Source organism: Numida meleagris, chromosome 1, assembly GCF_002078875.1.
Source record: "Numida meleagris isolate 19003 breed g44 Domestic line chromosome 1, NumMel1.0, whole genome shotgun sequence".
Lineage (NCBI taxonomy): Eukaryota > Metazoa > Chordata > Aves > Galliformes > Numididae > Numida > Numida meleagris.
Window position 1 is genome coordinate 75,240,386 of NC_034409.1, and position 25,839 is coordinate 75,266,224.

Consider the following 25,839-nt stretch of genomic DNA (forward strand, 5'->3'; position numbering starts at 1 on the left):
TAATAACATTGGCTTAGAAAAAGGAGTTGCAATTCTAAACCTTCAGCTAAATCTCTTTACTACCAGTAGAGATGAAGAAGCTATGATACCTGTATCATAACAGTAATATGAGAGGCAAGTTCACTGGTAGAGATGAAGTGACTTTTTTTTAAAGACTATCATTTCTCACATGCTTCCGAGCATTTTCTTTGCTTGCTGCGCGTATAAAAGTACAAACCACAATAGTACCACATAGGAATGGAGACTTTTATGGCCTAAGCTGAGCAGCCCAGGTCTTTTCTCACAGTGTCAAGCTGCTAAGAGTCAGAAAAAACTTCAGGTGACCACCACACACACACACACACACACACACACACACACAAACTAGCCAGAACAAAGACAAAAATGTCACCAGTTACAGTCGCTAAGGTTCTGTTTTCTTAATCCATAACGGCGACTAAAGCTTTCCAGTTTCTGTTAAGCTTCAGCACGTGAAAGAGGGAAACACAATCCCCACCCCCCAAGGTCAAGCCCGTCACTTTCCTCTCAGCCGCGGCGAGTCCGGAAAAGGCGGGAAGCTGTGCCGCCCTGTGCGCCTGTCAGGCCTGGAGTTTCACGCCGAGCATGCGCGCGAAGGCGGAAGCCTTAGGGCCGCGGGGAAGACGGTTCGGGAGGTGAGTGACAGAGCGGCGGTGTTAGGTCTAGCGCTGGTAGCGGGAGAGCGCGGTGCTAGCTGCCTGCGGGAAAGCGCTGTGCTAGGTGCTAGAGGGAGAGCGCGGTGCTTGGTGCCAGCGGGAGTCGGGGGCTCGTTGCTGTGTCCCATGCGGCCTCGGGAGTCAACGGTGGAGGGCCTTTTCCGCCTGCTGTCCGGCGTTGTCTTTCCCCCGAGCGGAAAGTTGGGCTGGTTAAGGATGGCTCTTGTCACAGAGTTGGGTTTTGGTTCCCGCTCTTTTGCCAGGATGCTGGGAGCATGCGGCATGCAGCGATACCACCAGGAAGCACTAAAGAAGAACCGGGTGATGCTGGCGAGAGAGCTGGTTTTAAAAGAGTTGATGGAACACATGATAGAGAAGGACATAATCACCATCGAGATGATGGAAATGATACAGGTATGCATGTTATATTCGACTGCACTGTTAGTTTTATTTCTGCTTAAGCTCAGTGTCATTCTTGACACTGGCACCGTAGTAAAATTAATGTATTTCTTACATGTGTGTTTAGTGTCATTGTGTTTGGACAGCGCATGCAGCGGCATGGGGCTTGTTTGCAACTTGCAGGAGAACTGCAAGCTACTTTTGGCCATATGGATTTTGCCTGATTTAGTAAATCATTGCCTTGTATGCTGGCCTGTAGTTATGGCAGGCTGCTCTTCATGAGACAGATGGGCTCAAATTGTCACTGGGAGACAATTTGTGTCTCTCTTTTTTCCATTTGTAAAAGCAGGAAAAAATACCGGTTTCCCAAAGAATTCTGTGGGAGTGCATAAATGAACATATTATAAACCCGCTTGCTTTGGCACTTGTGCATCTTTCACTTAAAGAATTTGTATTTCATGTGTTTTTGTAAGCTGCATGGTCTAAGACTATCGAATGACAAATACTTCCCACAAGCTTTTCTTATGCTGAGCAGTGTATACTAGAATCATAGAATCACAGAATATCCAGAGTTGGAAGGGACCCTCAAGCATCATCAAGTTCATCTTCTGGCTACACATAGGAACACCCAAAATTCAAACCCTGTGCTTGAGTGTCCAAATGCTCCTTGAACTCCAGAAGCTTGGGACCATGCCCACGGCTCAGGGGAGCATGTTCCAGGGCCCAGCCACCCTCCAGTGAAGAACCTTTTCATAATCTCCAAACTGCTCACCCCTGATGCAGCTCCATGCTGTTCTCTTGGTTCCTGTCATTGTCACCAGAGAACAGAGATCAGTGTCTGCCTCTCTTCTCCCCTTGTGAGGAGCTGTAGGCTGCCATGAGGCCTCCCCTCAGCCTTCTCTTCTCTGAAGGCTAAACAAACCAAGGAGACTCAGCCATTCCTCATACGTCTTGCCCTCCAGACTCTTCACCATCTTTGCAGCCCTCCTTTGGATTCTCTAATACTACTATATCCTTCTTCTAATGTGGCACACAGTGCTAAAGGTGAGGCTGCGCAGAGCAGAGTGGGACAATCTCTTCCCTCACCCAGCTGGCAGTGCTGGGCCTGATGCACTCCAGGTTATGGTTGGCCTTATGGCTGCCAGGGCACACTGCTGGCAGAGATTCAACTTGCCATCAGGCAGAACTTCCAGATGCTTTTCTGGAGGACTGCACTCCAGCCTTTCATCCCGCAGTCTGTACCTAGATCTGTGATTGCCTTGTTCCCAGTACTGAATCCAGCACTTGCTCTTCTTAAACTTAGTGGGATTGGTGATTGCCCAGCCCTACAGTTTGTCAAGATCTCTCTGCAAGGCAGAGAAATAATTGGAAAAATTTTTGGATTGGCCCTAGACATACAGTAATGCACTGTATAAGAAATGACTGAAGACATGCATCTTAAGGCTAATGTAAGCAATTGAGACACTATTTGTAAGGTAAGATTGAGGGTCCTGTCTAAAGAACAGATTCTGAAAAACAGAATTAGAAATTTTTGGTTAATTCAAGTTTAGATGGCGTGAACCTGATGCTAACAAGGTTTTGAAAGGAATGAAAAAAAAAACTTTTTGACTATTTTTGACTCTGTGTTTGTCAAAAGATAACGTAAAATTCCTTGTGGAGAATCATAAGGATATCTGCCAAGTCATGACAGATGCAGGCATTCTTGCCTTACATATCTCCAATCCCTAATGGAAGAGGACAACAGTAATAAGAGTGAAAATCAGAGAGTGACTCAAGAACTAATGAAGTGGTTAGTAGAGATACTCAGTTGCTGACCTGCAGGTTGGAGAGAAGAGGAAAAAAAACAGTAAATTTTCTCAAAGGTAAGTTAATGCCAAATACAATAATCATTTGGAAAGTACCACTGTATCTAACAAGTTTTAACCTGAGACTGAGAGGAGGGGAGTCTTCCCTTACAGATATATCTAAGTAAAAGAAGTTGCAGCAATACTTATTAATGGGAAATGAATAAGGAGGAAATTACAATGGAAAAGTCAGGTAAATGGAACCCTTTCTAAACAAATGTGAAAGCTTAGGTGTGAATAGAAGCAACCTGAGCAAGAGAACAGAGTGACTTGAACTACTGTTCCCGGATACAAAGTTGGAAATTACAGTGAAAACAAATATGACAGGGACACGAGGAATGCATTCACAACTGAACCAGCAGTACTGTAAAGTATGTATTGTACTAGAAATGTAGAAATGAGGGGAGTGCTTGCAGGATAATACTAATAATAATGCAATTGGAAAAAGTAGCATTCATTAAAATAAAAGGTCTTTTAAGTCAATAAACACATCTACTTCTGTGAATTTGCAATAGTCTTCTTCTCTCTGGCTCAAATGTAAGTAAAGGACTTAAATGTACTGTTAAGTTGACTTCTCTAGTGCTCTTCAATATCTTTATCAGTGACATAAACAGTGGGATTGAGCGTACCCTCAGCAAGTTTGTTGATGACACTAAGCTGAGTGGTGCAGTTGCCACAACAGAAGGTTGCCATCCAGAGGGATCTGGATAAACCTGGAAAGTGAGCCCATGTGAACCTAATGAGATTCAACAAGGCCAAGTGCAAGGTGCTGCACTTGGGTCAGGGAGGTCTCAGATGTGTATACAGACTGGGAGAAGAACTCATTGAGAGCAGCCGTGCAGCAAAGGGTTTAAGGGGATCTAGCAGATGAAAAGTTTGGTGCAAGCCAACAGTGTGCACTTGCAGCCCAGAAGGCCAGCTGTACCCTAGGATGCATCAAAAGAGAGGTTGCCAGCAGTGGGAGGGAGGTGATTATCCCTTCTGCTCTACCCTCATGAGGCCCCATCTGGAGTACTGCATCCAGGTCTGGAGCCCATAACACAAGAAAGATGTGGAGCTGTTGGAGTGGGTCCAGGGGAGGGCTACAGAGATGATCAGAGAATGAAAAAGATCTGGATAAATAATTATGTTTAAAATCAAGTAACAGTTGCACTAGTCATGTGTGGGTTTTATTTAAATTAAATGGAAGAGTAAACAAATTGCTTCTGTACATCGCTTAAACAAACTTTTGTAATCTAAGTGAAATGAAATAAAACAAGGAGCCTGAGGAGATGAAGGAATCATGGGATTTATAACCATAGGTTGGAAGGGACCTTAAAGACCATCTAATTCTAACCCTCTGTCAAGGGTAGGGACACCTTCCACTAGACCAGTTTGCTTGAAGCCCTATCCAGCCTGGCCTTGGACGTTTCCAGGCAGGGGCGGCCACAGTTTTTATGGGCAGCCTGTTCCGGTGCCTCAATACCCTGAGAGTAAAAAATTTCTTCCTAATGTATAATCTAAATCTCCCCACTTTTAGTTTAAAACCATTGACCCTTGTCCAGCCACTACTCTCCCTGATAAAGAGTCCCTCTCCATCGTTCCTGTAGGTCCCCTTTAGGTACTGGAAGGTCTTTGTAGAGTTTACCTGGGGCCTTCTTTTCTCCAAGCTGGACAACTGAACTCTCTCAGTTTATCTTCATACTAGAGGTGCTCTAGCCCTCTGATCTTTGTGGCTTTCCTCCAGACCCACACTAACAGGTCCATGTCTTTCTTATGCTGGGATCCCCAGAGCTGAACACAGTATTCCAGATGGGATCTCATGAGAGTGGGGTAGCCTGCTAGCTACACTTCTTTTGATGCAGCCCAGGATATGATTGACTTTCTGGGTTGCAAGCACATATTGCAAGCTTGTATTCGGTTTTTCATCCAGCAGTACTGTCAAGTCCTTTGCAGGGCTGCTATCAATCCAGTCATTTCCCAGCCTGTATTTGTATTCAGGATTGCCTTGGCCCAGATGCAAAACCTTGTACTTCGCCTTGTTGAACTTCACAAGGTTGGTGTGGGCTCACCACTAAAGTCTGTGAAGGTCTCTCTGAATGGCATCCCCTTTCTAGAGAGCCAACTGTACAACTCAGTTTGGTGTCATCCACAGGTTTCCTGAGCGTCACCCTTGATGCCCCTGGCCAGATGCAGTTCTGCACTTTCCTGATTTGATCCCTGACTGCTCAGACAGCGTCTCTGTTTTCAGCAAAAGCTACCTGTCCTTGTTTCCACCTTCTCTAGGCTTAGTTTTTGAGTTTGGCCAGGAGCTCCTTGTTCATCCATATAGGCCTCCTGGTGTTTTTACCTGATTTCCTCTTTGGGATGCATCACTCTTGAGCTTGCAGAAGGTGATCCTTAAATGTTAGCCAGCTTTCTTGAGCCTCTCTTCCCTGAAGGGCCTTATCCCATGATTTTATACCAAGGAAATCCCTTAGAGACCTAAGTCTTATCTCCTGAAGTTCTGAGATTCAAGCTTGCTGTGTAACCTCCTCAGTTCCCTAAGGATCTTGAACCTCAGCGTTTCATGGTGACTGCAGCCAAGGCTGCCCTTGAACTTCGTGTTCCCTACCTCCTCCTTCCTCCGTTCCAGGAGGATTGCTTATGCCCTGCTACATTGTCCTTCCAAAAGATATCAGGGTGGTGGAAGTCCCCTGTGAGGACCAGGGATTGTGAATGTGAGACTGCTCCTGTCAGTCGATAGAGGGCATCATCCACTTGTTCTTCCTGGTTGGGTGGCCTGTAGCATTCCTCAACTATAATATCACGTGTCCCTGCTCTCCCTTTAATCCTGAGCCATGAACTCTCAGTTCACTTCTCATCCATCCCAAGGCCAAACTCCATGCACTGCAGCTGGACCCTGACATAGAGGGCAGCGCTCCCTCTCATCTCCCCTGCTTGTACTTCCTAAAGAACTTGCATTTCAGTGCTCCAGTCATAGTGTGAGGTGCTAGACCAGTCCTGAAACTTATTTGTAATAATTAAGAGCAAGATGGGAATGTAGGATGTTTTAGGAAGAGCGACTGAAGATGGAAGTGTTTGAGATAGATGAAGAGCTCACATGGAATATGAAGAGTAAGCAGAGAGTCCATAGCTGAACACTGGAGAAGAATTAATAAATAGGAGCAGCTTTCTTTGTTATCCAAAGAAGAGAAAGTAAAAAACTGACAGGAATTAATTTAAATTGGTTCATTCTGAAAGATACTAAACACTATGAGGTGCAAACTGCTGTTTTTAAGATTAAATTGAAAGTCTTTCATTAATTCCTTCTTGACAGAGCATCAAATGTTCCTCCAGAACTCTGGTATAGACGTTCAAAATTGCAGATGTGATAGCTAGGGCTTTGTTTTGCTTTTAAAACAATTTGAACACTCGGTGCTGTACTGTAATTGCGAACTAGAAGATCATGTAGATCATGAGTGGCCAACATTTTGGCTTGCCTTGGCTGTATTGAGTGAAGAGGAGCTGTCACCACATATAAAAGATATAATATAGTTTATTTATGTAAGTAACAAATCTTATTTTTTTATTTTTTACTAAAGCATTAAAAAAAGCAGCAGAACGTAAAACTAGTGGGATATTTGACCTTGTTTTTATGAAACTAGTACATCACTGTCTGATTTGATGGCAGTGATTGCAATTCTGAGGGAGTTCTCAAGATGTTTTTCTGAGATTTTTCTTGAAATTTTACTCTTCCTGTGTTTCATCCTTGAAAATACTTGTTCACGAATGTATACCCCCAAAAACGATGACATGAATAAGGTGTGATTGTGAAGCAAGCGATATTTTTCTCTGGTAAGATAGGGCTAATAAAAATCTGGCAAACAGACGTGATCAAATTTTTGAGTTGAATATCCGATTGCAACTCTGTACATTCCGTTTGAAAAGTCAGAGGTAATGTATTGATGTCAACTGAAAATAGATTTAAAAAAATGATTTTTTCTGTAATCTTGAAACTTGTTCTCAAATTCCTTTATCAAAATGGAAAGCAGGGCTGCATATTTTTCTCTATTCATAGGACTGTGTTTAGCTCATGTACCAAACTGCATATAATTGTTTGCTGTAACTTGAGTTAGCACTGTGTGTGGGAACTGTTGAGTCACAGCTTGAGCCACTGATTGAGCACCTGGGGAAAAGACCCAGTCAGCCCTGGGAGCAAAGGTGAAGGCAATTCACCTATGCAACCAGAAGGAGATGGAGCCTGGCTCCCCCTCTCTTAGACCCCATTTAAGGGCTGACTGCCACTCTGAAGGGGTCTCTTTCTGGAGATCCCTTCTCTGTGGAGTTTCCTCTGTGAACCAGATCCTTAGAGATGGGTGAGCAATCCTTTTCCTCCCTTTGTAACACCTTTCTATCACGCCGGTCTTTCTGTCATTACACCTCCATTGTAACATCTTTCCACTGTGTTGATCTTTCTGATTGTTACACGCTGCAGTGTGCCCTGGTCCCATGCCCTGGTTTCAGCCTGGACAGTGCCAGTTGCATGCTGATGTTTGGCTGTTGCTGAGCAATGGATGTGCGCCTGGGGCCGGGCTGCTCGCCAGGGAAGAGCCACTGCCATGATGGAGCAGGGCAGGTGACTGCTGTAGAGTGGGCTGGGCTGGGCTGGGCTGCATGTAGCCCACAGCTGCAGTTTGAACATTGCAGATAGAGATACTTCAATGTCTAGTAATTGACCCAAACCAGTACTGAAGAGATCACTTTGATTCGGATATTTGTCAAAGATGTAAGGTATTCCCTCCTCAGATTCTGCATATGTATTCTAATTCACTAGTAAGACTTGTACATTGGGTTTTTGACAGAAGAATTGCAATCAGGATTTATAATGTAAGATCTTCATGTTGTCTAGATTATCAAGTTTGACTGAGGATGCAAAAATGAATTTAGGATGTATTAGAAAATAAAATGGAAGATGTCTATTATATGAAAGTTTTACTTCTGAATGTTTGCTGAACATTATTTGGCATAACCTGAATAACAGCAGTGCTGTTTGTGAAAGTTACCTGAGAAGGTACAGCACTTTAGGTGATTAAGGAAGTGTTCAGGAAGAAGTCAACCAAAAGCTGACTACTGTACATACAAAGCACAGAATATGAATGTTATGGAATGTTCTTAACTTTTCAGTATAACTTAAGATCCAATTCTTGAGGTCAGCTTGTATTCTTAATTATGATATATGCCTCAAAATCATAAACTATGAAGACATAAGATGAAGAAGATTAATCATCTTGAGTTTGGTATAAACAGTTGCAGGTCTACTAGAAAAGAAAAAAACAATAGCCACTTTAGAATATCAGCAGTCAATTTACCTTATTAAGTAAAATAAAATTCAGTGGACTTACTTCAAAATATACATAAATGCAACTGGTTATCTTCTGTAGATTGATAGAGAACTGTTACTAAGGTAGAGGTACAAGCATTTTCATACTTGAAAGGTGCAGGAGGGATTAGTGTATGAAATTCTAGTCAAATAGTATTCAGAAAGGTGTATTTTCTGTGAGAGGAGGAAAGGGTGCTTGTGTCCTCAAAGGGAATAAGACATTTATAAGAGGAGGCTAAAAAAGTATAACGTTTTACTTCAGCAAATCTAGATTTTAGTAAGAATTGTAATAAATAAGGAAAATAACAGGAATCTGAGGTCAAGGGACATTGTTGATAGAAAACTAAATGCTATTAGCCAATCATGAATGAACATGGCTTGAAATTTCAGAATAGGTTCATAAGCATTAGATCAAAAAGATTTGCATTCTCATTCCAAACAATACGATGAGACAACAGCCGAAGAACAAACAGGATAAATTTTATAAATGGAAACATGATGGTGTGAAAATGTTCTGTAGCAGGCTATACACACATGCGACTTAATGCTTTTTTTTTCCCCCCTGTGATAGCTAAAGTCGTGTTAGTACTTTGTTCTATGTAACTTACCAACCATTTCATAGAAAAAGAAATCTTGAAGTGGCAATTCAAAAAAAGTAAAATGAATTCCATGGGACTTGTAAAACCTGTTTCCAGTACCTAATATTTTAGTATGTGATGTTTCAGTTTTCTTAATAGGGAAGGCTTTTACAAATTAGACGATTTGTTTGCAAATGTTCTGTGACTGTTTCACAGAAACAAAAATCTGGTATTTTGATTGTTACCTTCGCTAATATATTGCTAGGTATTGCTTCATTGGTGTAAATGAAACAAATTATACATACACAGTATCTTTTTGGAATTGACTGCAGGAAATAAGTGTTTTCCTTGACACTTTCCATGGAGTTTGTGTTTTAGTACATGAGACTATTAACATGTTGAGCAGTAGTGAAAATGAATTCTGGACTTCATGTGTTCGATGAGGGTAAACAGATACTATTCAGAGAGTAACTGGAAGTAAGAGATTAGAGAGAAGAGGGTGTATTACTGCCTGTGGTTATGTGTGAATTGTTGGCTTGCTTTGTTGTCACATACTCTCTCCCTTGAGCTGGTAGGAGCAGAGGGATGGCAGTGAGGTCAACTAGGAAAAGCCATTAAATATGATCTAGCACAGCTGAATGTGGTGATGGCACATTTACATGGAGGAAAAAGATTGAGTTGTTCTGAAGCTTAACTGAAAATAAATTGTTTTGGGATTTTACCTAGAGCGTGGATTTTGTTTCTTCTTTGTATCTAGGCCAAGTCGGGGAGCTTCAGCCAGAATGTGGAATTCCTTAATTTGTTGCCCAAGAGAGGCCCTAATGCCTTCTCAGCCTTCTGTGAAGCTCTACAAGAAACCAAACAGCAGCATCTGGCGGAAACAATCTTGAAGACAGAATCCAGCTTGAGACATGGGATTGCAAGGGTACATTTAAAAAAAATAAAACATGGACTGCATTAGGGATGGGTTTGGGCACAGATACGTGTTTTTCATATACTTAGAAAAAAGAATTTTTAGATAGGACATGATGGGGTTTAGTTGCAAGTTGAAACCTGCAGTAGCCTTAGGGTAATAGAAGAATAAAATGAATTTGGGATGAAGAGAATTTTTGCAGAGAAGCAGAGATTGGTTAAGGTTGGCAGGGGACCTCTGGAGGTCATCTGGTCCAACTTCTTTATCAAGCAGGGCCATTCTGAACAGGTTACCCAGGACCATGTCCAGGCTGTTTTTTTTTTTATTACTATTTTATATATATTTATAAAGATGGGGACTCCACAGCCTCTGTAGGCAACCTCTGCCAGCATTCAGTCACCCATACAATTGTATGTTAAGACAAAATCTCTTGTCTTCTAGTTTGTGCCCATTTCTTCTTATGTCTGGGCATCACTGAAAGGAGCCTGTCTCCTTTCAGGTGTTTGTGCACAATGATGAGGTCCCCAAGTCTTTTGTATTCCAGGCTAAGCAGTCCCAGTTTTCTCAACCTTTCCTCTTACGAGAGGTGCTCAAGTACCTTAGTGATATTTTAGGCCCTTTTTTAGGCTCTTTCCAGTATGTCGCTCTCTTCTACTGGGAAGCCCTGAACTGGATACAGTACTCCAGGTGTGGCCTCACTGGTCCTAAATAGAAGAGAAGGTTCACCTCATTTGATCTGATCTGCTGGCAACACTCATAACGCAGCCCAGGATACCGTTAGTGTTCTTTGCCATAAAGACACATTGTAGGCACATGTTCATTTTGGTATCTACCAGGATCCCTAAGACATTTTCTTCAAGGCTGCTTTCCAGACAGTCAGCTCCCAGCAAATGAGATTATTCCTCCCCACGTGCAGTATATTGCACTTCTTGTTGAATTCCGTGCTGTCCATGGGCGTTCCTACATCTAACACATTCTCACTGATGTGTCATCGAGAATGTAAAAGCTGCAAAAATATGTATTTTTTTCTAAAGTCTTTTAACTTAGTGTTCTCTGAGTAGAAAGCTACTCAGTATCTGTAGTTGTTAACATCAGGTGGAAGGAAGAATTTATCAAAAATTCAGTGTTCTCATTCTCAGTGCATTGTGAAAGATGGGAAGTCTAGTAAACGTTTTATACTAAGGAAGAAAGAGTAGAAAGATATTTTTGAGCAGAGATGTTGCCTTATTAAAATGTAGAAATTATTAGACTAAAAAAATAGGGAAATCTTGAAAGCAACCAGAAGGAGGAGTTATTGGATGAAACAAGTTTTGACAAAAATTAGGAGGATGTGATACTTCATTGTAGGGTGTTCCAGCAAGGGATTTGAGTGAAGGTAGAGATGAGTGAAGAAAGGAAATTGGCATTAACAGGAAGGAAACTTACTGTTATCATGTCTTGAACACTTTAATTTGGATTTAAGCCATAGTATTGTGTTTTACGTTAAATTGTATATAATGTATAAAGAATATACAAGGGTTTTTACAAAAGTAATGCCTCCTATTTTATTATGATGGCCCACAACAACAGAGGCTGATGATGGTATGGCAGTAGAGGCTGAACCTTCCCACCAATATTCCATTGCTTTTTTTTGCCATGCGGCTGATGACAGCAGAGGGGCAGTCTGACAAAATGGCATGTTGACATGAAAGTGCATATGAAATATTGAAGAACTGAATTTCTCCATGTGGAAAAAATGGCACCCATCGACATTCATCAACACTTGCTGAATGTTTATGGGGACAAAATAGTAGATGTGAGCACAGTGAGACGGTGGATGGTGCGTTTCAGCAACAATACAAAAATATTGCTGTGAAACAGTGGGTCAGCTCCACTGGTGCAGAATTTTAGAATCACAGCATGCAGTCTCTTGTTCATCGCTGGTGAAAGTGTGTAGCTAATAGTGGTGACTGTGCTGAAAAATAGTATTTTGTAGCTGAGAATTTACTGTATCAAAAAGTGTTTTTGTGCTCTTTGTATATGTTGAAGTTTCCATGGAAACAAATAGGAGGCATTACTTCTGGAGTGACCCACGTATTATGGTATGTCATGTATTGTATGTAAATACCTGTGTCATTGTTCCATGATACCTACAGCCTTGTACTATAGAGAAAAGAATAGGTGTCTTTTGCCAGTCTTTTAATGGATTTATTGCATGTCTTGTAGCTTGAACAGCATTATGGCTCAAATCTTCCACATCCTGTGAGTGAATCATGTAATCCAAAGAGACCACGCTTGATTGGTGAGTCACACAATATATCGTGAAAACTTGATTATCAACTGTCTGGTTGGTTGCCTCTAATTTCTTAATGCTCTCTTATCTCAGTTTTAGAAATAAGCTTGACACCACTTTGCTCATCCTAAGAATAGAAACTTGACAATGAACTGACTGTATTATGATCAGATATAAGAGGCAGAATTAGTCTGGAAAATGACATTTAAATAGCATAGTGGAAGAGAGAACCTAATTAGTTAGCATCATATTTATCCGTGTAGGAAATTTCATTGCTTAAACAGAATGTGTCAGCTGTAAAATTTTAGATACTCAAGAATTTCTTCTTCATTTAAGATGTGCAATAGAGTGCAAGTGAGCTAGAACTGTGGAAGACTGATTATTGGCAGTATTCCAACTTAGACTTTTTTCTTAACAAATGATTTTTAGTACGAGGCATTATCTATGTAATGTCAGCTGAAATGGATAGCTGTATCTTCCATTGAATTCAGCAAGCATTTGTGATTTAGGTGAGGGAGCTAGTTGTTGGAATGAATCTCCTTGTTAGTTTTTATGTTACCTTTAGTAACACCTGGAGAGTACTCGTTTACCTTAACCACAACTTTAGTGGTGTGCTGTTTACTTCTAGGAGCTCTCTCTGGTACTAAAGATCAAATGTATAGGTTTGAAAACCTTGTTGGCTGGTTGGTTGGTAGTTTTAGGTATGAAGGTTATCGTTTTTTTAGAGAGTATGTGTTTTTCCAGCTGGGAAAAATGCTCAAAATGCTAAAAAAGAATTTCAAAAGAGACCGTGAATGCTAACTCACTTTCTTCAGGACAAGGGATTGAGTGTTTCTTAATGTTAATTCATTGATTCTCATTCCCCTTGTCTGCTGCTGACCAGAAATAAGAGTTGTTCAGAGACAGATAAACAAAACAAAAAGAGCATTGCACTTTATGGAAGTGAGAAATATCTAGTTTCATCACTAATGCATCTGTTGAGCATAAAATGAGAAATGAAATTGTATCCAGTGAGAATGGGAGTCTTTTATGAAAGGAAAAGCACTACTCTATTTGAGTGTTTCTAGTAATAGTTCATCAGCATAACTGGAGAATGAATGAGATACTGTACAAAAAGGCAGAAAAGCACACTGCTCTAATTTTTAATATAAATTCCGTTTTTATACTCCGTAGAAATAAATTTGCTAGGCCTTAGGTTAATCTATAAACAAGGCAGAAAATTAAAATCTGTTACCAATTAGAAATATATTGGAAAGGTATATTTTTTTATATTCCTTTTTTTCCCTGCTATTTCATTGCATGTGTTACATCCTTGATCAAGGAAAACGTTTAGACATACAAGTACTGTAAGACATGAATATGCCTTAGACCACGTACTTATGAATTTGCAAATTACTACCTTAATACAGAGGGTTTGTAGTTAGAATTTTTATTATTTATATTTTTATTTTGCACAAAACTAGTGGAACGTTCTTTGGACAGTGGAGATGGTCCTTTGATTCCTCCAGTGAAGCACTGCACTCCAGAATTCTATCATGATCACCAGCACTTAGTAAGTAGCTGATGGAGAAAATCTCCTTAAAAGGTGAAATATTTAGATATATCAGCTGATGCACACTAATAACTGAGTCAAAACACATACTTCATTATGGGTACACATTAGTGTTATGGTATTTATGTATGACTCTGCAAATAACTGTACAATATTAGAACTGTTTTTCAGCTCACAGTCACAATCCTGGCTCTTGTAATTGCCAGCTGTATTGGAAAGAGTCTCCTTGGGTGCAGAAATGAGATCAGGATTCTGTGCAGTAGTGAGCAGAACAACCTGAATTTCTAATCCTTTTACTTCCCTTCAGACATAGCTAGTCATAATTATTTTTTCTGTTAGTTCCATTTGTAAAGCATAGATTGTGGTGGTGTAGGCTTAAGGAAAACAAATCATTTTTTGTAATAGTGCAAGCACTTTAGTAGGATTACACTACAGCTTAACTCTTAACTCTTCTGTAACAGGTTCTGTGTTGAGTAAAACATATTTTTCATGTTTTGGTTTTTTTTTTTGTAACTGTTGGGGAGACCTAATTTGCCAACATCAATGTGAGTCTAGCTTAATTTCTTTTTATATCTGTGTCTGGTTACACTGTATTTGATATGCTTCTTCAATATTAAATTTCACTTCCAATTCACAGGGATGTTATTACCAATTTATTATTAGTATGTTGTTAGAGTGAAAGGGGCAAGGTGGTTTTGAAGACACCCTTCTTAAATTAGTTTTTTTCCCTATTAACTTTTCTTGTCATCTTCGTTACTTTGAAGATCAGTGATTTATTGATCCCTGCTGCTAAAGTTGCACTCACTCACAGGCTATTTTACATCTCTTCTTGCTCCTAACCACAATTAAGAAATGTTAGCTAAGTTTTGCTTAATGTTTTCCTAGGGTGAGTATGACAAAAATATGTTTGGCTGTGCTGGGGTATGTGTGGAAGAAGAAGGAGAAAACCATTAGCAAGAGTAACTCAATTTGAAATCCTTAATCTGTCTTCCTTATAAAACAGGAAATAATGCAAGCTATTACAACATCTTTTTAATGGTGTTGTACTGTGGAAGCTTGCAGAAACAGTTGCCTTTGAGACCTTTTGCAATATAAACATTTGCTAAATTAAAACAACAAACCAATACATTTTCTACCTCTACTGTTTTTGTGCCTTCTCAAACTAGAAATTCTACATATCATTAGTAATCAAGTTGGTGTATAGGGACTGGTGTTATACACAGACTCTATCATTTCCTTCTATAGTCTAAATATACCAATTTTAAATCTTCTTCTCAGGCATACAAACTGATATCAAAGCCCAGAGGCTTAGCACTTATTCTCAGCAATATCCATTTCAGCAGTGAGAAGGACTTGGATTATCGTTCAGGTGGAGATGTTGACTGTACTTCCCTAGAGCTGCTTTTCAAGCATCTTGGGTATCAAGTGACTGTCTTTCATGATCAAAGTGCGGAGGTAAGGGAGATTCTACTACTACTACTTCAAAACCAGTATAGCTGTGTTTGTAGCTGTTATATGAGGATTTTAAGAGGTGTGCTTTGGTTTAACTAAGCTTGAATGGGAAGATGGGAACAGTCACTTGTAAATAGAAAATGTGCCGTAGCTTACCGAAAAAACATGAAGAAGCTTGAAAAGCAAAGAACATATGGTGTAAAGTAGGGTCACAAAGGACCACGAGAGATACTACTGTACTCTGACCCCCTCATAGTAGGAGGGGTAAGATCTAGAACTTATCTGGCATGTGTGTTAAGGCTGCAAATGAATAGGCTCCAGTTAATATAGATAGCTTTTTAAAGTGCTCTGCTATCCTAAATGTTATTCTTTACAAATATTTGACCTAGTCTTTGCAAATTTAAGTAATGTTTTCTTATCCTTTCACTGTTGGAGCAAATTTCACTCTTTCAGTCTGCTTTGCTAGAGAAGTGGCTGTGCTTTCCTTAAGAAAATTGATAATATTTTATGACTGACTGAATTAAGGCACTCTTTTTTTCTCTAAAAATGCAGTTGCTGCCTTTTCCAGCTTCATTTGCTCTTATTCCTTCTAAATCACTGTGAAACCAAGTGGTACAGAACCTGCTAAAAAGTGCCTTATTCAAGAAGGCAACTTTTGCTACGTTATGATAAGGCTTTCAGTGTCTGAAGTACCAGAGTAAGCGTCTGTTAAGGTGCTTCAATATCCCAGCCAGACTCCAGTGTTAGTATAAAACCTCTGTAAAGCAGCAATTGCTTTCTCCTTTGTTAAATCCGTATATACCAACACCAATATTTGCTGTGTCCCCCACCACTGACCAAAATGAAAGAAGTCATAGAATCGTATAATCACCAAGGTTGGAAGAGACCTCCAAGATCATCCAGTCCAACTGTCTACCTACCACCAGTATTTCCCCACTAAACCATATTCCTTAGTACATCTAAACACCTCCAGGGATGGTGACTCCACCACCTCCCTGGGCAGCCCATTCCAGTGCCTGACCACTCTTTCAGAGAATAAATTTTTACTAATATCCAACCTGAACCTCCTGTGGCTCACTTGAGGCTGTTGCCTCTCATCCTCTTGCTGGTTTCAGGGGAGAAGATGCCAGTCTCCACCTTGCCACAACCTCCTTTCAGGTAGAGAGGTGTAAGGTCTCCTCCAGAGTAAGCAATCCCAGTTCCCTCAGCTGCTCTTCAGAAGACTTGTGTGACAGACCCCTCACCAGCTTCATTGTCCTTTTCTGGACATGCTCTGGGGCCTCAGTGTCTTTCTTGTAGTGAGGGGCCCAAACCTGAACACAGTACTCAAGGTGCAGCCACACTAGAGCTGGGTATGGAGGGACGATCACTTCCCTGCTCCTGCTGGCAACGCTATTTCTGATGAAAGCCAGGATGCCATTGGTCTTCTTAGCTATCTGGGCACACTGCTGGCTCATGATTAGCTGAGCATTGACCAACACCCCCAGGTCCATTTCTTCCACGCAGTCTTCCGGCCATTCTGCCCCAAGCCTGTAGCATTACTTGGGGTTGTTGTGGCCAAAGTGCAGGATCTGGCACTTGGTCTTGTTGAAGTACATCCCGGTGGCTTCAGCCCAGCCACCCAGCTTGTCCAGATCACTCTGTAGGGCCTTTCTATCCCCAGACAGATCAACATTTCCCAACTTAGTGTCATCTGCAAACTTACTGAGGGCACACTCAATCCCATTGTCTAGGTCATCAATAAAGATGTTAGCAGGACAGACCTCAGTACTGACCTCTGGGGAACACCACTCCTGACCAACCAGTCACCAGTTGGATTTAACTCCATTCACCAGTGCTCTCTGGGTCTGGCCCTCCAGCCAGTTCTTTACTCAGCAAAGAGTGTAACTGTCCAAGCCGTGGGCTGCCAGCTTCTCCAGGACAACACTGTAGGAGACAGTGTTAAAAGCTTTGCTGAAGTAGAAGTAGATCACATCAACGGCCTTTCCCTCATCCAACAGGCAGGTCACATGATCACAGAAGAAGATCAGGTTGGTCACGCGGGACCTGCCTTTTGTGAACCCGTGCTGGCTGGACCTGGTCCTCAAGCTGTCCTGCACGTGCCGTGTGATCTCACTCAAGGTGATCTGTTCTGTAACCTTCCCTGGCACTGAGGTCAGGCTGACAGGCCTGTAGTTCCCCGGATCCTCCTTATGACCCTTATTGTAGATGGGAGTCACATTGGCAAGTCTCCAGTCTTATGGGACGTCTATGTTGCACCAGGAATGCTGATAGATGGTGGAAAGCAGCTTGGCAATCTCAACTGCCAGCTCCCTCAGCATCTGTGGGTTAATCCCATCTGCCCTCATGGAGTTGTGACAGTCCAGGTGGAGTAGCAGGTTTTTAGATGTTTCAACCTGAACTGGGGGGGGGCGTTATACTGCTCCCCATCCCAGACTTCCTGATCAGTGTGTAGAGTTCCCCAAAAATAATTGGTCTCACTTTTAAAGACAGATGTAAAGAAGGCACTGAGAACCTTGGCCTTTTCCTCATTCTCAGTGGTTGTATTCACTGCTGCATCCAGTAAAGGATGGAGATTGTCCTTAGCCCTCCTCTTACTGTTAATGTATTTGTAAAAAAAAGTTTTTTGTTCTCTTTTACTATAGCAGCCAGGTTGAATTCAAGCAGGGCTTTTGCATTTCTAATTTTCTCCCTGCATATCCTAACAGCTTCTTTGTACTCTTCCCCAGCTGTCTGTCCCTTCTTTCAGAAGAGGTAGACTCTTTCTTCCCGGAGCCTCAGAAAAAGTTCCCTGTTCATCCACACTGGTCTTCTTCCCACCAGCTCGTCTTAGGGCACAGAGGGACAGCCTCTCCTGCGCCTTTAAGGCTTCCTTCTTGAAGAGTGTTCAGCCTTCCTGGGCTTTTTTACCTTCTAGGACTGAATCCCAAGGGACCCTCCCTAGCAGTGTCCTGAATAGTCCACCTTCTAGAATTCTAAGCTAGCAGTTTGCTGGCCCCCTTCCTGACTCCACCAAGAATAGAGAACTCTACCATTTTGTGATCCTCTGCCCAAGACAGCTCCCGACCTCCACATCTCTCACCAGTCCTTCTCTTTCTGTGAACAGTAGGTATTAGTGGGGTTAAGTCCATGTGATTCCTGCTAAACAATGTTATACTTAAGACTGAGTGATACGTAAAAGAATAAGTACTTTTTTCTCTACATTATAGAACAGATATCTTTTGTCCTGCAAATCTGATGTATGTAGAATTTATTCAGTAACAAGAGAACCATGGCTTAGGAGAACCTAAGCCATTCTATGATCAGTATTTTTCGCTGCACATTAACTCATTTTCCCTTGTAACTCTGGGAAACAAAATAATTTTTCTCTCTTACAGGAAATGGAGAGTGCATTGGAGAGATTCTCTAAGCTGCCAGACCATCAGGATGTGGATTCCTGTATTGTAGCTTTACTTTCCCACGGTGTAGAGGGTGGGGTTTATGGCAGTGATGGCAAGCTCCTACAGGTATATTTACTGCGTCCTGATGTGTTGTAGATTACATCTTGGAAAGTAACACTGGAAAGAGGAAAAAAAAAAAAAAAAACAGAAGGGGATGGGGAGACTGAGGATTTACTTTTTTTTTTTTTTTTTAAAAGGCAAAAATAAGAGCTTGTGTAAAGAAAATGGCAGCGATAGCTATGAGAAGTCTGTAAGATAAGGAATGACACAGATATATGTTAGATGAGAAGTTGTTACCCCATTCTCCATACCCCATTCTGTTCACATATACATACTAGGTAAAGCACATGTCCTGAAACTAATAGGAGCCCAGAGCGGGGAGGTGGGAGGATGTTTGTCACGCAGTGAGTTTGGAGATAAAGGGGAAAACATCAAGAGTAATGAGGTAATAACCAAAATATGAGGAAGCAAAGTGAGTCTGGGTTTGTCTAACAGTAGTCTGCAGTAAAGAATGTTTGGATTTCTTTCTCTTCTCTCAGTTGCAGGAGGCTTTCAGGCTCTTTGATAATGCAAACTGCCCCAATCTCCAGAATAAGCCCAAAATGTTCTTTATTCAGGCCTGCCGGGGAGGTGAGTGCCTAAATACTAGAAGCCGTGATTTGTCACCCCATTAAGGCTCATTTTACACAAATGCACACGCTCACATTCAACTTGCTGTCAACTCTCCTCTTTGCTTCTCTCAGGTGTAAGTGGGATCCATATTCACCTCCCTCTGCCCTGCTGCTGCCACTGCATCTGTTGCTCTGTAAGTGTCTTCTGCTCTGCATGAGGTGTGTGCATTGACTTGCAGACCACAGAGCACCTCAGAGACGTAAAGCTCTATATATTCATATATATTCTATATGAATTATTAATATATGAATTATTAATATATGAGTTATATAACTCATATATAAAGACTTTCTCTTGTTATACCTGCAATAGGAGGAATGGGGCTTATGGTGCATCAAATTACAGCACAGCCTGAAGCAGTACACTAGCACTTGAGTCTTGCCTGAGTCCCTGTCTCTACCTTGATCCTGGATATGTTGTTTCTTCTGGTGTTGTCTCATGAGCTCTCAGAGTCAGCTGCTACTTTTTCTTTGTTTCCTTTTTCTTTAATCTGTCTCCTACTTTCAACTTTTTTCACATGCTGTTGCAACTATCAAATTCCTGTAATTCTCATAAACTTGTTATTTTTCCAATCTATGTGTTCCTATGATTTTCTTCTTAATTCTACAGTTCATTTTTCCTCCTACTGTAACTAAACTGACCAAATTTCTCCCTTTGGATGGACTTTTACAGATAGCTGTGAAACTAGGAGTACTCCAAAGAGAAGTTCTGTCTTTAACAGCTTTGCTTTTTTTTTCTTTTGTGACAGAGAAATTCTGTTTTCTAGCTTGTATCCTTTTTCCCCTTCTTTTCTTTTGTTCCTTGCATTTGTTTCCTTTTTTTTCCCCCTATTTTTAGCTGAGGTTTATAGTTTGTTCTATATCCAAGAGCATGTTTCATTCACGTGTTACCTACCCATGTTTAATCCTAATGCAGATGTAAAGTCTACATAAAGCATTGTGGGTATCACAAATGTTTGGTCCTTTAAGCATTTGGGAGTACTGTAATATGCATCTTTGCCAGTATGAATTTAATGTGATTATATTTCTTATGTTATTGAACCTTTAAATATTCTTCAACAAATATGAACGTCCAGCCTATTAACAGCATGAAAATGAGTTAATAAGCCAGAATTGACTGCTGACCTAAATAGATAATAAGGTTTATCTGACTGTAATGTTACCATGATGTGTCTGTTCATGTTAACATACCATGCTTGTCCTTCCTCTTTCCAGAAGGGTTTCAGTAGGGAAAGAGTGAGAGTCATGCTATGCAGGATGCTGTAGAGCTGGGATATTACAGTAGGCAAAAGATTGAGACTTAAAATTGAGACTTAACTTAAAATGCTGCTTTAAAATAAATAAAATAAAAAAAAAACCCTGTATTTCAAAGGCTATATAAGTGGTGTAGACAACTTTAGATTAGTAGTCAGTGTCTCTGTGTAACCATGCAAGTTAGCTGGACCCAAATGAAGCTAAGTGAGAAGTGCATAGGTTACTCTTTTTCCCTAAGCTTGTGTAATAAGCCTTATCTGTCCTCTATTATTGAAGCATTTTTAAAACTTTTTAAATCTTTAGATAAGAAGTATTTAGATGGTCTACTTCATTTCCAAAGGACCTTTGGCACGTGTCTGATAAAGAATTGAAGTAGTCCACTTAAAGTCAAGGATCAAAAGCCAATGGTGACAGAAAGCAGTGGGAAAAGACAACTTCTCAGATTTCACTGTGACATAAAATGGGGCTTTAAAGCCATTTCGCATCTGTGTTTAATATAGGAGTTCATTCAGCAAAATGAAGAACTGCTGTAAATACTGACAAATGTGCAGTTAACAGTTATTGAAGTCAATTAGGAAAAGAAGGTCTAGGAGCTTCAGGGAAATTCTAACGACTTGGATGAGTGAATGGCAGTTACTGATGATACAGATTAGAGCTTGAGTATGCAAAGTAATATCTTGACAGGGTTAACGCTTTACATTTTTAGTAATATTGTTGACAGGGGTGGTGAAGACAAATGCACGAGGAAGACTTCTAATTCTGAATCTTTAATCAAAAAAGCTTTGACTTGATACGCTGTGGTAGTGTGAATAATATACCTTGACTATAAAATTACGTGCATCTTATCTGAAGTAACATACACTGTGAGCAGTAGTCTAAAGTTTTAACATGACAGAAAACTAAAAGAGTTTGGAGAAGTGTGATAAAAGGCATGAGGGAAAAAAGTGTGGTTAAAAATGGAAAAACAATCCATTGCTACCTTTAAGAGAGGAAGAGGGAACGTAATGGGAGTACACATTAAATTTTAAGCTGTGGTATAGAATGATAGGGTACATGTAACCTGTTAGACAGTCACACTCCTCTCACTGTTCCTTTCATTTCTGAGGAGCAGAAGAACCATCTTGTTGCCGTATGAACTGACAGTCTCCTGTGGATAGTTACAATATGCAACAAATGCAGTTGCCTGTTAAAGGATTAGAAATCCAAACACATTTCTTAGGCACAACATAGCAACAGAAACCTACTGCTGTCATAGCAGGAAGGCCACTGAAGTGAATACTTATGTTTCCTAAAACTAGAATCTGATCCATGCTGTTAGGAAGTAGAACAGTAGATTTTTATCATATAATACAGGAACAAAAGGGCAAAATTATATAGAAAGCCTGTAAAATATAGTTTTATTTTACTTGCAACATAGCTGGGCTGTTAATGTTACTGCCACCTTTGTTAGTGTAGATTACGATGGAAAGTCTGTGTCACTTAAAGAACAACTTGAGGCTATCTAGAATCATCATAATACATACTATTGAATCCTGGAAAGGCTGTTAAATATTCTCCAGGTTTTAAACTGTATCTCCATGTGCTATCAATCTCTGTCTCTAGTGTTTGGGGTGAAATTATTTTTCATTTTTCCATTGCATGTACAATGGTTTTGATCGAAGCAAGTGATATGATAGTCAGAATTTTGAAAGTGAGGTATTTGGTCAGTATTTTCTTGGATTTAGACTGTAGCAACTAAAATTATAGTTCTCAATCAGCATGTAGACTAGCAGTCACATTATGTTGAGCAGGTTCAGCAATTGCTGGTATTTGTATTAGTTTGTGTGGAAGAGCACTCAGATGAGTTTTTAAAACAGCTGAAAAAGCTAACAGCTTATGCAGAAACTGTCATCTTGACAACAGTTGTGGCATTGCTGACTGGGGTGCAAAAGTAAGGAAAACAGTAATTCAGGATAATATTTTCTTTTCTCCCTCTCTTATTTATTGCTGCACTATCCACCAGATGAGACAGACCGGGGAGTGGATCAAAGAGATGGCAAAGAACGGTCAGACTCCCCAGGCTGTGAGGAGAGTGATGCAAACAAGGAAGAAAACCTCAAGCTGCGTCTGCCTACATGCTCTGATATGATCTGTGGATATGCATGTTTGAAAGGTATTGGAAAGAATCTTCTTAGGGTCTGAAGAGTCTCTATATGTCCATCTTCCCCTGGAACTTCATCATACATACTGTTTCTTCTCAGGCACTGCAGCCATGCGCAACACCAAGCGTGGATCCTGGTATATTGAGGCACTCACCACTGTGTTTGCAGAGGACTCCCGAGACACTCATGTGGCTGACATGTTGGTGAAGGTCAGCTGTAATGTCTTTCCTTTCCCACACTTGCCTAGTTTCTGAAGAGCCTTCAATTTCTTCAAGTTGCTAGGATTAATATACTCTTTAAGCAAATGTTGTTGCCCTATTCATGGCAAAATTATTACTTCTTTCCTCATTTAGAAAGATAATTGTATACAGTTCCACAGTAATTTAATAGAAGTAAAAAATGCTGGGTTTCTTTGGTTCCTTCCATTGCACTTGTGTTTGCCACATTGTGAATTTAGGAGATTAATCTAACTTGCCAAGCATCACTTTTCTAGTATAGAAATAGTTTACTTCTTCAGGTGGATTCGGCCTGATCTGGCTCAGCACATAACAGCACAAGCACTTGTGCTCACGTAACGGGAAAATTAAGAAAATGAGAGGAGAGTGAAGACTGCAGCGCGCACACAGTAACTAGAGCTGCACCTTAGTTCTTTACCCTTCCTGTAGTTTAGAAAGGCAGTATACTGGTGACTAATTAATAAGATAAACAACAGTTTTTAAGTAAGAAAAGCAATGACACTTTGTCGTCTTAATCCTTTCAATCATTTTACTTTTTTAATCTTATGTTTAGGTGAATAGACAAATCAAGCAACGAGAAGGTTATGCCCCAGGCACAGAATTCCACCGCTGCAAGGAAATGTCAGAATATTGTAGTACGCTCTGTCGGGACCTTTACCTGTTTCCTGGCTATCTGCCAGGAAACTAACCCTACCGGCTCCACTGGAAGAGAGATACTGCCAAAGCTGAACTGAGTATGGATGTGTACATTTCTGTTCTCACGGGCATGTCCTCAGATGCCAACCAAGGAATGCTCTTCTACGTTTGGCCAGTCCAGTTCTTGATGTCTTTTACTAAAATAATGTGGCAGCTCTTTGTAATCTGATTTAGTTCAGAGTTGAAAATATTAATATGCTGATTTATTTCATATGTATGGGTGTTGGTGAAAAGAGATCAGCACTATATCTGGGAAAAAGTGGGAATATCCTTTGGAAGGAGGCATAAGGACATTTCTTAGAAATGTGAATGTGAGAAGAGAAGTAGACTATCCATACAAATTTTAGAGGAGATAAGCTTTTCTGAGAGGAAAATGATTCATAAAATGCTACTTATTTTATGCTTTTATTTTTTTTAAAGTACTTCCTGGCCAGTTCTTCATGCATGACAGTCAGATCCTGTGCACGGTGAAGGAAAGTCCTGCTCTCTAAAATGGAATGTTGTTTTAAGTACTTGACATTTACTGTCCATCTTGGTCACTTAAAGTCCATTTTTGCACATTTTTTTTCTGTAGCCATGTTATCAAGAGTGCTGCAAGACATCCCAGGTTACTAGAAAAACAAATGGAAATTCAGTGTTTCTCACACAGATCAGTGAGTGTCATTTAAATGCCCCTGAAACAGTTTTGAACCAGGAAATTCTAGATTAGCTCCCCCTTCGTCTAGGAGTGAACAACTGGATAGAATATTACTTTAAATATTTTGTTTGCTCTAGTACTTGTGTGTCACAACAGGCATGGTATTCAGACACTTCACCAACTTCTCAGGAGTCTATAAATTGCCCTGTGTAACTGAATCTGAAATCCTGCAACCCTGTAGATAGGGCTCCTATATTTTCTGTTTAATGAAAATATTCAAGGCAGTTCTTTGTAGTCCAAGCATGCTGCTTGGATTATTGTTCACTGGCAGTCTTTCATTTAAAAGGGAAGAGTTTCACATTATTATTCTGATATGTGGTGAGTTTTCTTTCTTCAGCCATGATCACTTGAAGCTCTCTGTTTAGCTAATATTGTTTGCCAAATGTCATTTTGACTGGTCAGTCAGTAATGCTGTGGCATAATCCATCACTTTGGAAATTTCACGTGCATTCTCTTCATACTTGCCTCTTCCAAGTTGCAGTTACTCCCATGTGATGTGGTGTGGGGAGATGCGCATTATTCTCTTCTGTGGTAGCCTAAATTCTGATATACTAGGTTGTGTTTGGGCTACAGTCTGCATTCTGGACTCCCTGTCTTCTTCACTCTACAGCAATAAGGTGGCATAGGACTCTTAATGTGTAAGTGCATTTGTTTTTTTTATCTTTCTTTCAGGATAGAATTATGAGCACAAAGGGATTGTGGAAGGAGTCTGGAAAATTAGGTATGTTCTTTTCTATTGTTCTGCACAGGAAAATGAAGGCTGTTTTCTCCAGTTGACAAACGTTCAGCATTAAGTTACATCTTGCGCTTATCTAACACACAGCATGTGATAAATAAAACAAGAAACATTCCTGCCAATTGTTGCCTTACTCTGAAGAAACCACTGTAGGGGTCGTTGTACCTCCCTGGTGTACAAACGCTTCCTTCCCCAGTGCTCCCTCTTTGAAGTGCTGCAATATTTTACAGATGTTTAGACTGATGAAGTAGTCTGCTCTGAAAGATTAGATTTCTGTAGAATTGCATCAACTTGCATTATCACTGCCACTTTGGTATTACTTTTTATATACTTGCATTTTACTGCCATGAGTTGTTAAAATAAAGAATTCTTGTTTGATTAATCTGTGCAGTTTCATCCATTTGGAGGATTATACATCTGGGTAGAAATAGAACTTCTATAAGGAGAATTTTGCATAATTTCTTAAGGTAATACCTATCCGAGGCACTTTTGAACTCTTGGGCAGAATCCTGCTACTTGCTAGCTGTAACCAGTATGGGCTGCTTGTGGGGGGAAGGACCCAGAAAGGAGATGAAGATACAATGAAGAAATATGCTGAAAGAGGGGGAAGATCAGGGGATCAGAGAGCTACATGGAAACTATTACCAGAGACCTTGACCTGTTGTGTCCAAGATAGGTTACGGCAAGCAGCCATGCAGCTGGCCCACCTTTAGAAATCAGCAGTAATCTCTCTGCTGGGAGTTGAGATCTAGGTAATGTACCTATGCGATGCAGGGTGGGAGCCAGCAAGTGTGTGAAATAAGATAGAAGTTCTGTTCTCATTAGTTCCAGAATAAACCCCAATATTCAGATCCACTAGAGGCTGTTATTTTACTCTCAGCTGTGACATCTCTCTTTTAATGAAAAAAAGTATACTGGTTTTTCAGTAGTACCTAATGCTGGT

At 40.5% G+C, this 25,839-nt stretch overlaps 2 protein-coding genes across 7 annotated transcripts in view; one reads left to right on the top strand and one right to left on the bottom strand.

Annotated features, from left to right (window-relative positions):
* Window positions 1-529, bottom strand: part of LOC110398018 (rap1 GTPase-activating protein 1-like) — a 52,819-nt gene extending 52,290 nt beyond the window's left edge. For 2 of the 6 annotated variants that reach the window (XM_021395311.1, XM_021395293.1), the window contains exon 1: window positions 392-496. The gene's annotated coding sequence lies outside the window, so the exon portion shown is untranslated. Of the gene's footprint in view, window positions 1-391 lie in introns of all 6 variants that reach the window. The other 4 variants (XM_021395433.1, XM_021395406.1, XM_021395255.1 and 1 more) reach the window with 3 other exon arrangements.
* On the top strand, window positions 506-25,278 carry CASP2 (caspase 2). The gene is made up of 11 exons (XM_021395473.1): window positions 506-653; window positions 938-1,088; window positions 9,594-9,761; window positions 11,955-12,030; window positions 13,485-13,573; window positions 14,852-15,028; window positions 18,403-18,531; window positions 19,005-19,095; window positions 22,393-22,542; window positions 22,631-22,740; window positions 23,321-25,278. Exons 1-11 carry the CDS (start codon window positions 604-606, stop codon window positions 23,453-23,455), a joined length of 1,326 nt encoding a protein of 441 aa, XP_021251148.1. The 5' UTR covers window positions 506-603; the 3' UTR covers window positions 23,456-25,278.

What these genes read in the sequence shown, in the direction of transcription:
- CASP2 (XM_021395473.1), top strand. Translation starts at nt 604, where the DNA reads ATGCGCGCGAAGGCGGAAGCCTTAGGGCCGCGGGGAAGACGGTTCGGG. An exon ending in CGGGGAAGACGGTTCGGGAG is followed by an intron (nt 654 to 937) that starts GTGAGTGACAGA and finishes CTCTTTTGCCAG; the next exon opens with GATGCTGGGAGCATGCGGCA. An exon ending in TGGATATGCATGTTTGAAAG is followed by an intron (nt 22,543 to 22,630) that starts GTATTGGAAAGA and finishes GTTTCTTCTCAG; the next exon opens with GCACTGCAGCCATGCGCAAC.